At 31.8% G+C, this 13,067-nt stretch overlaps 1 protein-coding gene across 1 annotated transcript in view; it reads right to left on the bottom strand.

Annotated features, from left to right (window-relative positions):
- The window catches only part of LOC145296718 (ornithine decarboxylase-like), a 71,970-nt gene that overhangs the window by 18,978 nt on the left and 39,925 nt on the right, over positions 1-13,067 (bottom strand). Inside the window, exons 3-5 of the mRNA XM_080142707.1 lie at positions 7,739-7,892; positions 5,927-6,023; positions 669-745 (exon numbers count right to left, since the gene is read on the bottom strand). Of these exons, the coding sequence (XP_079998833.1) occupies positions 669-745; positions 5,927-6,023; positions 7,739-7,861 (297 nt within the window). The 5' untranslated portion in view covers positions 7,862-7,892. The remainder of the gene's footprint in view (positions 1-668; positions 746-5,926; positions 6,024-7,738; positions 7,893-13,067) is intronic.

Here is a 13,067-nt window from a genome sequence, read left to right as displayed (position 1 = left end):
ATATTTAGAACCCATACTCCAATTTTGATGAAAACCCATCATGATGCGAAAAATTTAAGGCTTAATGCATCTTAATTGAAATTATGGAATAATGCCACTTAGAATTATAACCTTTTAACTACCAATTGCCACAGCTAATAGCACCCTACCCAAGAGTATCATTCAAACTCTCACGCCTAACATTCATAAGCCACATAAATTGGAAGATACACATTAAAAAGGCTACCACAACGTAAGCTTTCTCTACAATGTTAGAAAACTTATACCTTGAAATTTACAGAAGCATTTTTAAAATGTTATAGTTTGCTTAAAGTATTGTGCAAAGTTTAGGTATTGAAAGCAAAGACAATGTTGTATCAGGTTGAAGATACCATTTAACAGAAAATCTTACAAGGCAAATAAGATTACTGAGGAATTCAATAATTGGATTAAATATTTAGTCCAGTTTCAGATCAAACATTTGATATCATCTTGATTTGATATTTTCAGGTTAAACCTCTTTCTCAAAGTCAAAAAATAAATATTCTTAATTTCAACAAAATAGAACAATTCGTTTGTCTTATCACTTGCATTTATTACAAATAAAGAGATAAGTTTTTAATTGAATTTTTACAAAATCTTTTTCATATGCAAAAACATTAACAGACAAGGAAAATGAAAATACTTACTTTACTAGCACAATCAAACCCTGTTCCAAGGTTTGCAAGAGTTCTGAGGACAAGAGGGTCGTCATTGCATTTTACCGCTAAGAAAAAAAAAAGAAAATATCAAAGATCAAGAAAAGTTAACGAGAGAGAGCCATTCATTTTCTCTTATGTCTCATAGGGAGCGATACTAGTTTAATTTCAGAAAGTAATCAGCAAGTTAACTAGTTTCGAGATGATTAATTAGAATCAGAACATTTAGGAGTATTGTTCTTAGAAAAATTTGTGCCGATTCTTTTATGCCAAAAGTGATTCTTGTAACAATACCAGACCATTTTTTCTTTAAATTCAAGAAACTCAAATTAAGAATTTCTGGAAAAAAAAAAAAAAAAAAAAAAAAAAAAAAAAAAAAAAAAAACTCTTGGTCTTTTTTTTTTTTTTTTTAATCTGTCCATTAGAACTAGTTATGACCATGAAAGTATCAAAAATGCATGGGTCACTGGGTCTTTTGTATCAAGTCAGTCGTTAAAATGCAGATAAGACAGACTGAAAATGATAGGCAATTTGCACAATTTACAGACTAACCCATCTTTGAAAAGCTGTATCTTCAGATCTTAAGAATATTATGAAATTTTGAACACATCTTGAACCTTCAAATGGCTGTATTTGGTAACTTGACATACTAATTAGCATATTCAAGTTTCATTTTAACGAAAAACAGCTAAAAAATTTGGTAGGTGAATTATTCTGACGGACATTACCATTTATTATCAAACCATGAAAAATCCAAGATGGTGACTAGGAAATCTACCTGATCTCCAGATCAAACCTGGTCTAGTTGCCCCAAAAAGTATTTTTAAATTTTAGATATATATTACTTATCCAGAGCAACACCAATCAAGAATATAACCTTGTGAGTGTTCATTTTGTAGTTTTACTTTTAACTGGACATATAGATACAACTGCCGTTTATATAATAAATTAAAAGACAAAATTAGTATTTGATGAAGTTTAATATTAAGTGATTGACTACAGTCAACGGCAATCCTAAGGCTCCTTTTTCATTAGCTACAAGGTGCAGAAAAAAGGGGTCCTTTTCCTCCCAGGATTACTCCATTTACCCTTTTTTTTTTTTGGTCAGTAATGCCTGAACACTGGTCTCCCAGTCCATTAGCAAACACTAGCATTATGCCAAATGGGCAGGTTTAAGTTTATAAACTGAACAATTAGCCTCTATTCACTAACAAAATGTACTTGTCATCTTAAAATGACTACATCAGTGAGGTTTTGTGAGATTGGGCAGAAATGAAGAGAACGATTGTGGCTGACAAAGTCTTTAGGCTTTTTAACATTAAAAAACAAAACAGATATATATGTATATGCCTTTTATTTTTGGTATGTGAAATATTTTTAAAGTCAAAAAGCGGAATATATACAAAAAAAAAAAAAAAAAAAAGTTAAAGAGGCCACATGAAAGGATGTCGAAGAGTATTATGCACATGTACAGAGTGCAAGGGTATGTGGAAGTTAACTCTAGCCAGTGATAAAGAGACTTGTACCGAGTCAAATTTGTTTCCCCCCACGAAAGCAAAATGTGACGGTCGTTTTTAATGTAGGAGAAAACCAGTACCCAAAGAGGGTCACTCTGGAAGTATGCAAAAATAAAAATTCCCTTATTATAGAAGGGAATTCCCTCCATTGACTAAAGACAAATTAACTTGCATGTAGCATCAGAACAGATACTACACTGATCTCAATACAGAGTGAATTAGAAACTGAAAATTCACTACTACTTACAAGAAAAAGAAATCAGCATTCACAAATGAAAATTATCAATATCTTAAAACACTAGGCTTAATCAGTAATCATTGATTTAAAAAAAAAAAAAATTTTTAATCTTGAAACTATTTCAATTTAAAAATTCCTATATATCCTATATATTCTGCAGAGATTTAAAAACACCTAATAAGAATCGCATTTACAGATCTATGTAGCGTACACAAATGTAACTTTATGGTGTATGTGTGAGGTTTTTAATGTACAAAGAAACTATTCAATGGTATATTTATAAGTGAGAGTTGAAGAGGGGGGATGCATGGCATCGACAAATGATACAAGAACGATACAATGGATACTTCATGCAAGTCTTCAAGACTTTCTTAGACCTGCCGACTTCAAAGATTAAATCTTGAGTACTTTTTAGAAATTAGTCCAGACAAGGCATGAAATCCCTTGATGTATGGAACTAAAAAAACCCAAACAAAAAACAATAAGTGTTAGATGGATAGATTCCAACCCAGAAAACATAAGGATAAGATAAAAAAAAAAAAAAAAAAAAAAAAAAAAGTCACTCATGAAATGTGAGGACTAAAGGACAATTCCCTACTGATCGCAATGTTAAGTTAGTCTTGTGTAGTTCTAGGCAATGGCGTATCTAGGGTATGGCAGGCATGGCCCGTGCCATGGGCGCCACTGACATGGGCGCAAAAATTGCTTGACAAAAATTAAAATTAGTAGTTAGGTATATCTAAGGTATAAATTATTAAGGGGCGCACATTCAAACTTTGCCATGGGCGCCATTTTACATAGGTACGCCACTGGTTCTAGGTCAACCTTCCCAGACTTTGCCTTCTCTTTAAAGGGTTTAGTTTGTTGCTAACTGGAGGTGCCTCTACTGGGGATGCTGATAGGGCTACATTTGCAGGTCAGGTCGCAGATTGCTCCTTGGGAGTGCCAACATTTCAATCTCACTGATCCTCGTATCACATTTCTCATGGTGAGAGAATAAATATCTCAAGGTCCACTTTCTACTCTCCTTAAAAGTATAGGGGGTAATAAGCGCAGAACAAGAGACTTTGATCGTTATGGCCTCATTAAAAGAAAGAGTTCTTGGGCTAGCAGATGTAGGACAGTTGAGATCACAAGTTCAGTTTAGAAGGCAGAGGCCAAGAAAAACGTGAGAAGTTATGAAAATGGATCCAGATAAAGACCTGGCCCAATATAAGTTACTTTGGAAATCAATTTTTTTTTTAAAGCTGTCCAACACAGGCAAAGACTGACGTTAAGCCAAATATATTTGAAAACAGGAAAAGATTTGAGAGAAGGATTGATAATTTATATTTTGACTACTGTTCTTGCATGTCAGTTGATGCTACCTCCAACCTTCAGGTGCAGCATGCGTGCTTGTGAAGAGAGCAGCATAATAAAACCACTTTTCTAAGAAAAAGGGGGGGGGGCAGGAAAGGATTCTTTGAAACGAATCATCTAACTCCCCTAATCATTTCATTAATTGCTCTAAGGCTGGAAAAGTGTCATGAAAGGGAAAAAAAAAAAAAAAAAGACAAGAAATAGCTGATGTAGTTACCACAGTTACTGTATGCCTTTCAGATTCATCTGGATTCAGAGAATTCATAGACATTGGATTATTCATAAGATTTTTTTTTCTATCATTCAAACACTACCATGTTTGAATATACGGTTAAGTGGCAGTTTTAGTCATTTAAATTGCTTTAAAGCTTCGCCATTCACTCATTTTTCAACCAAATTTCAAACTATTATAGTTTATAGATCACTTTCTTAGCTATATTGTGGGGAAAATATTTTTTCAATTTTCGTTCAGTAAAACTGAAAGTTATGAATTTACTGGTGTTCAAAATCGTAAAAATTAGGTAATGACTGGTTCCCATTGCAACCATGTCGCTGAAGCGACTAGTGTTGCTACTAATTCCCCTCTCACTAAAAGAGAGGTAAGTGAAACAGAATGAAAGCAGACGAACACCATACATTTTACATATGTGTATGTTATGGGGCAAAAAAAAAAAATAAGACTAAAATTAAAGACAAGCCTGGAAAAAAAAAAAAAAAAAAAAAAAATAATGGATTACTATAGAAAAATGCAAGCATGAAAGTAATATGGTTAAGCTTAAACATGGAAAAGGACAAGATATTCTAGTAAAAAATAAATTTATACCTCAAAATATTGCAGCATTTAGAATTAAAAAAAAATTCAATTTAACATACAAGCAAGTCTTTAATGCTGCCATTTTTAAGTTATAAATTTATATTTTTTTATAACATCGTCCTTTTTTCTATGCTCGTATTTATATATATATATATATATATATATATATATATATATATATATATATATATATATATATATATATATATTAGTAATTTACTTATGATTGAAGTTAAATTCTCGTCATTACAAGCATTTTAGGATGTTACTGCCGTTAAAGTTTAGATTTGTTTTTAGCTTTAATAATGCAAATATTTTGTGCCTGTGGTTATTAATAGTGTTTGAGAATGTGTAATCTAAATATTTCCTAAATTGGAGCTGGGGACAGGAATGTTGATTAGTCAGGTGTTTAGCAATGGTGCTGTTTTTAAAAACTTAGTGAAAATAACATTCAAGCGGAGAACAGTAGTCCGAAGAATCCAAATATTATAAAAATAAACAAAGGCCTTCAAAAACTTAATTTTTTAAACAAATATTCTTAAAAAAAAAAAAAAAAAAAAACTAAATCAATAAAATAATCACTTTGAAATCTATATAAAATTGTTTTTGACAAAATACATAACTTTAGAAAAAAATCCTTAACATTGGCAGAACACTAATTATTCTTTACTTTCACCTTACAACTTTATAAGATACCATCAAAAATGGAATTTAACTTAAAAATTCTGTCTAAAAAGAAAATAGCAGGGTCTATACTTTGCATAAATACCACAACTTTATTTTGGAACCATTTTAAAATGGGTAACGTAAGGTTTTTACCATAACATCAGATTAACCAGAAATCACAAGCTTTTCTATTCAAATAGTTTTTCTTTTTTAAAATATGTAAAAGATAACTAGGGCTATGACAACAGCATATTCTTTTCCTCGTTTTGATTCTCAAATATATATCCATTGATATCTTATGTTTTTATGTAGAGTGATGTGGTTCTTGGTTGATGGTGTGTGTAATTATATATATATATATATATATATATATATATATATATATATAACACAAGAGAATAGTAAAAACAATGAACAGAATATGCTGTTGTCCTAGCCTAGTAATAACTATGGCTAGGACAATATTCTCATCACCCTTACATACATTTAACAATCAACCAATAACCACATCACTATAATAAAAAAAAAAAAAAAAAAACAGGATATCAGCGGATATATACTCGAGCATCAAAACAACGAAAATATTCTGTTGTCATAGGCCTTCGTATATTATTTCATAGATTATTCTTTTGAAAATAAAGTTTTTATTAGTTACCGTAAAAAGGTTTGATCCTTCGAAGTTTCACATTCCAGTTGCAGTATTTTTCGATTATGTCCCCAATGTTACAGATAAAAAAGGCATCTTCACATCCCTGTGGAAAATAAAATAAAAATAAATGATCAAAAGATTTTATGGCATATCAACCCGTTTCAGGTAATTTAATAATACTGAATCCAGAAATCTTAGAACAAAGTTTTATGCTTCAAAATATTTTCAAATATTTTTCATGGTGCTTGATTTGTTCGCTTTGAAAGGAAAAAAATGAACATTTTATTTCTTAGTTTTGCAAACCATGAGTTTTGTTTAAAAAAAAAAAAAAAAAAATTAGATTAATGTTTGGTGCATTTTAGGTCAGGAGTCGGTATTTTCAAAACTATCTGGCGAGTATGGTTTCTGGGAGAAAAATCTAGATCATAGATCGTCTGGGACAAACTCTTTTTTTTACTGTCATTTCATCCCAAACAATGCACAATGCCACTTGGGCATAAGGGGCTACTATTTGGAACCAAATCTACAGAGACTATGTAGGGAATTGAGCAGCAAGATATCAGTTCATATTACACTAACTTGTGCATGTCAGTAGAGGCAGGGACTGGCAACAATTTCAAAATCTACCAGTTCGATGGATGAAACTATTAAAGTAGAAGGCTTTCCAGCATCCAAGCATCTGTGAAGGGGTGGGATTTGCTGCTTGTGGGTTGGTCTGGAGTATTTACATCAAAAGTGCCTTGACAAACTATACACTTTCTATATAAAGTAATCTTATTTTACCATGCGTCAGTCCAAATAGTAAAGTAACCGAACACTTCCTAAACAAATCTTTCATAATCAGCTTATAATTTTTAAGTTTTCAAATTTTTGTTTCGCAAAACCCACTATGTTGCAATCTACTCCATCTGCTGAAAAGAGATTCCCTCTTCTGTTAGTGGTACTACATTTATAATGGAAGGTATATCGGTGAAATTTAGGACATTAATTAAATTTGTCAGACATACTATGTACTCCGCTTTCTCTCATAGGAATAAAGATTATACAGGGTGCTGCAGAAATATCTCCATTTTAAACTTTTAACTACATGTTTAAAATTAACTTATGCAAGTGCCAATAATTTTTTTTAGCTAATAAGTTTCCATTTTTTTTTTTTTTTTTATACACAGGTACCCTCATCAAGCAATATGGTTCGCTGGAGAATATCATGCTTTTGCTGTAGAAATGTTTCTGAAGAATGGTGAATCTATAACGGCAACAGAACTTTCCAAGTTCATTACAAGTTTGATGGCATGACGCTGTTCCAGATAGAAAACCAATACAGCAATGGTTTCAAATTTCAGAGCTACAGGTTCGACATTTAAAAGAGTCACTTGGAGAGTCTAAGCACTAATGACAAACAGTATTTGAGCTGCGAGACTATTAGACTCCTACACGTTCAGCTCTAAAACATGCTTTGGCCTGGGGGATTGTCCGATCAAACAATTCTACACACTCCTATGTGGTTTCATCTATACAAATTAATGATTGCTCAGAAACTGCATTTGACTTTTGCATTTTTAACTAATTCAATCCATTATATAAAAATGATCTTATAAAATCAAGAGCAGATTCTCAACAGTGCAATGTAGATTACGTATTGTGGACCAAGTAACTGCAGGGGGGGGGGTATATTAAGCTTTCTCCAAGTGGAGACAATGCATCGATTTGTTTGAAAAATAGATTTCATGGATTTTGATGACAAAATTATTGGAAATGTAGAAAATTTGTTGATTCTCAGTCAACCCCACTAGTTCCATAAAGAAAGAAAAGACTTACATTCTTCTTTCGATCAGCAATTAGTTGGGCAACGAGCTTTTGGTGACATGGATTGGACAACAGTTCTGGAGCTTCGGTATTGATCTGACGTCTCATTATTTCAGATGAGCCTTCAAGCGGCATAGAGAGGAGTGATCGTGATAATACAAACAGTCTATAAATAAAAAAAATAAAAACTTTATGGTACACAAACATAATATAGAAATAGTCCAAAAATTACAAATTGCCCAATTTTTTTTTTTTTTTTTTTTTTTTTTAAACACCTATTAAATCTGTGCAATGTTAAGTATTCAAAGCACAGTAACTGTTCCAAGACATTTTATCTTTTGCTCATGGTCAATGAAGGAGAGAAAAAAAAAAAAAAAAAAAAAAAAAAAAAAAAAATCTAAACTTGAGCAATTTTCAGTTTTGTTTCAATCTGGGGTACTTTTTTTTTTATTTTTTTTTTTTAGAGAAGCTGTCCCCATCCCCTTACATTAAAAATGACTTTCATTGCCCAAATGCACAGGCAAGTGAGAATATCACTATAATAATCACTAAATAAACAATTTTAAAGTTTATAACATTGAAACCAAAAAAAAATTTTCTCAGCCAGAAAATCTTAAATTCTTAATATTGAGTGCTTTTCAAACAATGGATTTACTTATATTAATATAAATAGCAAGTTATTAGAATAAATTAGATATATTTATAATTAGCCACTTTTATCAGTTTGCGCTTTATTTACTTCAGGACTTTACTCAAGCAGGAAATGGGATTAAGGAACAAATTGCATTCTCTTCTACGTTAAAAGTTCTGCTAGTAGATGCAACAGTAATTATCTCCTTTATTAGAGTTTGTCCATTTCCTTATCTAGCTTTCTGAAATGTTTTTTCTGGTTTCCTTTCTGAACATTATCTATTTCTTTGTAATTTTCAATAATTATTGGGTAAAATTTATATCAGTATGCAGCGTCAAAGTGTTTTTCTTTCATGGTTGGCAGGCAGTTACAACCATACTAAACGAAAATAACTTGGCTGTCAAATCCATCACCATCTGCATGAAGAGTTCAAAAGTCAAAGAGGAATAGACAACAATGAGAAGTGAAAATACTTTAATCCTCCAGTTTCTAACCCGATTGCAGTCATCAAATCACGTTGCCCAAAAAAAGCAAGGACGGAGAAAATTTTATTTTATTTTTTTAAAAAACAAAATGCATGGATAACTACCGTGTCAATGAGTCTGGCTGTAAATTACATTTTATAATTATATAAATATAAGAATTATTTAAAACGCATTAATTGACTTTCCATCTTGTGTTATTTTCAGGTTTCAGCCGATATAACATCCAACATTTAGGTACATCTTGTTCAACTATGCAATCTGCATACCTAGTTTCAAACTTAACCTTTTTTAATCCACAAGGTAGCATGCTCTCGTAGAAGTCCTAAATAATTTGTAATTGCATTTTGAGTGTCACCTGCACTGAGGATTGAACCTTCAAACTCCCAGAAGAGTAACTTTACAATTGAATTTTACCAAAAGTAAAAGAAAGAACTTAGATTTCAAGAAGATACACCCAAAGAAAGTCAGGTAACATCGATCGAAACACTGAAAATAATTCAAGATTAGAACAGTGGTCTGGAGAATCCAAATAATCCTCATCTCAAAAATTCAGAAACATAACATTTACGAAAAACACTTGAACATTTATATAAACATTAGCATTTTTATATCAATTTATTTATCTTAAATAGGATCGCAAGGATTGGTTGCTTGTTTTTGTTTTACAGCATATCAACCCTTTTCGGGTTATTTAATGCCGAATCCAAAGATTTTGAAAAATTTTTTTAATAGAATATATTTGTTGTTTTCACGTCAGTTTCTATTTAACCCATAGTTGGGACCCTAACAGGTACTACCACTCCGGGTCAGAGTGGACCTGGGAGCAATGGTAATTAAAGGGTGGCTCCACACTCCCCAAAGCCCACAAGCTGCAGCCTCACCACTGGATATAGTTTAAGGTCATATCCAGGACCCCCATTGAGGGACTTTTACCCTCTGAAGGGGGGCAGTTGGCGTATTCTAATGCCCCACCGACAGTGAATGGCTTAAGAAAAAAAAAAAGTTCTAATGCAACTCTTCTTTGACCAGGGATTAAGATCTATCCAGTTATGGCTGACAGAACATTCGCATGCTAACACTTTGGATTAAATAAACGGAAGTTTGAAATCCTGTGCAGATTCCATGAGTTTGCTAAGTTAGAAAATTACACTCAAGATGAGAACAGTAGCCTGAAGAAGCCAAATAATCAGTCCGCATCTCAAAAATTTAGAAACATAAAATGAAGCGAGTTTATTGATTTGAACCAAGTTTGGCAAATAAATATTGAGAAAAGAAATGTTGGGCAAAGAAAAATCTGTCAGATGAAAAGTAACCTGGAATCCTACATGGGCCTCTAAATTTGAACAGGGAGTAATTAGATCAGCCAATTATGCATAGACATTAAGTTCAAACTTAAACATTAAAAAATAAATTGTTTATCACTGAAATTAGTAACATAACTGAAGTAACCCAAGAGATAAAAACTATTAGCGATACTAGAAAAAGAATTACATTTATAAGATTTTGTTTGCATTTCAATTTTATCAAAATAAATTAAAGTCCAAATTGATGAAAATTTCACCCAGTTTACGCATTTTTGTAAACAATTGCTAATAAGTAATAGTGTTGGGGCGATTAATAAGAATTGTATTAAAAAAAAAAAAAAAAAAAAAACTTGAGGGGTATCAGTAAAACTTGTGCCGATTTTCTGATGTCCAAATTGATTTTGTATTTTTATACATTTGTTTAAAATTTCCAATTGCTGGTACTAAATTTTTCACATTACTGTAAACGTAAAAATATACTTGTTGGATGTGATCTATGGATTTTAGTTTTACTGATAGTTTAAAATCAGATAGTTAATTTCTCATTAGCACCAGCAATTGAAAATATAGACAAAAGATATAAAAATGCAAAAGCTATTTGGACATCAGAAGACAGGCACAAATTTTTGATACCCCTCAAAAGTTCTGGTTTTTCTTAGATTTACGGTGCAGGATCCTCCTCCGTGAGTGAAAGATTTACTTTTACCATGACTAATGTTTTTTTTTGGGGGGGGGATCCGTTTGGTTATTGAGAAAAGTGTTAAACAAAGGGGAGTATGTTACTAGGTTCAATCCTCCTTTTGCCCAAAAATCCATACCTACACATGTCGAAATTAGGAAAATTATAATTTTATCTGAATTAGGAATTTTGAACAGAATCAGTAATAGTATTGGAATCTGGAAAAAATATTAAAATCCTATCATTAGTGAACATCAACTAGTTATATTTTATTAAATAGAAAAATTCTCTACCTAACAAAGTTTTAAGGTTTATAACTTGGTAAATCTGTTTCACATCTAACAGCCACAAAATATGTAATATAATTGTAATTGAACCCTTTCTGAAGGTGTGTCATACCCAGTTTATAATTTTGTTCAGTTTTTGATCCTATAAATAACCAACAGATCTAGGTTAAAAAAATAAAAACGCCTTCATTACAATGAAAGATCAGTTCAGCTTAACGTGATCACATCAAAATGTCAATATTTCCAAAACACGTAGCGAGTCTCCTTTGTAAGAACATGTCTGAACACGAAAAGGGCGCATTCAAATACTGGAGGCATAGAACGATCCCATTTGAAACTGAAGGTATCTTCACTACTGACCCACCCTCCTATTCATATTTGGATTCTTTGAACTATTGTTCTCATCTTGAGTGTTATTTCATATTTCAATAAATGTAACCTTAAACCATCCTCAATCTGCTAGGATGTGGTGTATTGAATAAAGTACTTGGCAAATTCAGTTGTAAGGTTGCTCTTCTGGGAGGTTGGTTCAATTCTCAGTGCAGGTAATGCTAAAAATACAATTGCAAATTACTTTGAGCATTTACTTAGTCCTAACGGACACAACAATCATTGTATCCTTAGTGGATTAAATAAAGGGTTTTGTCCCAAATTATATACAGATTCCAGAGCTCGGCAAGTATACCTGAAGATAAGGTTACATTGACCGAAAAGTCACAACACTCCAAAATGAGACCAGTAGCCTGAAGAACCCAAATACAAAATATCAATCATCTCCAAAATTAAACATACACCCCCCCCACACACACAAAACAGGCTGGTTTGTAATCCTTCAACTAGGAACTTTTCGTAAACAAGCCGAGCTTGCAGGGTCCCCCTCCATAAGTAAAAATTTACTTTCACCATGATTAATGTTTATGCAAAGTTTTTTTTTAAAAAAAACTATGGCATGGCCGAGAAAAGTGAACAAAGGAATGATTTTGGGGCAACCCGAACCCCATAATGGCTCCTGGGGAAGGGGAAGGGGAGCAATCACCAGTTATCCCAGAAAATCTGTTCTGACAAAAATTTGTTTGCCATAACTAATGTTTGTGCAAAAGTATTATGCCTTGATACGTTTTTGTTTTGTTTTTAATATTTGAAATTTCATTTTGATTTCAATAGTTTCATAGCATATTTATAAAATTTTAAAAATAAAAACTTTAATTTTGGTATTAAAAGTGCAGATAAAGGCTAATTGTGCTATTTTTATTGTATAATTTTCAATGTCCTCTTTTAGAAAAATTACTACCAGAACAGTAACAGAAACTCTCCATGAAGCAAGCAGACAACAGAAGATACTGTGTTTTGAAAGAAAGCTTACTTTGTAGGCTCGTATATAATGTTTCTCAGCTGTTTTCACTTGTGAAGTACAGTTTTATATTTTATTTCAAAAAATTGCTTCAAAATACAAATACTGAATAACAAAAAATGCGAAGGCACTGATTTGCCTTGTCACTGCTCCTGGTAGCGCTTTGCAGAAAATTAGGAAAAACTAATCATTAACATTCTTTAACTTCTCAAAAGTCAAGTTAGAAACATTAAATTTCCTCTAATCGACCAGCTAACTATGTTATAATTAAGGCTATAACAAGAGCATATTCTTTTCATTATTTTGACTATTGAGTATATATTAGTTAATATCTTTTATGCTTTTATATAGAGTGATATAAGGTAAAATTAAAAGCCAAGAACAATGCGAGATTTTTTTTTTTTATATAGAGTAAAAAAAAAAATGAAAACAAATAATTTTTTTTGTTGTTTGTTTTTTTTTCACACAAATTTTAACTCTAAACAGTAAATTTTTTTTTTTTCCTGTTGTATTCAATGGTGTTATAAATCTCAATATATTTCAGACCTATTAGTCCTTTTTCAAGAGAAGACAGAAGAGTGTTCAAAATTGGAAAAGCAGCTAC

Source organism: Euprymna scolopes, chromosome 17 (genome assembly GCF_053919585.1).
Source record: "Euprymna scolopes isolate OS-2025 chromosome 17, ASM5391958v1, whole genome shotgun sequence".
Classification (NCBI taxonomy): domain Eukaryota; kingdom Metazoa; phylum Mollusca; class Cephalopoda; order Sepiida; family Sepiolidae; genus Euprymna; species Euprymna scolopes.
Note: the sequence above shows the minus strand (reverse complement) of the source record. Positions and strands in the feature narration are given on the sequence as shown.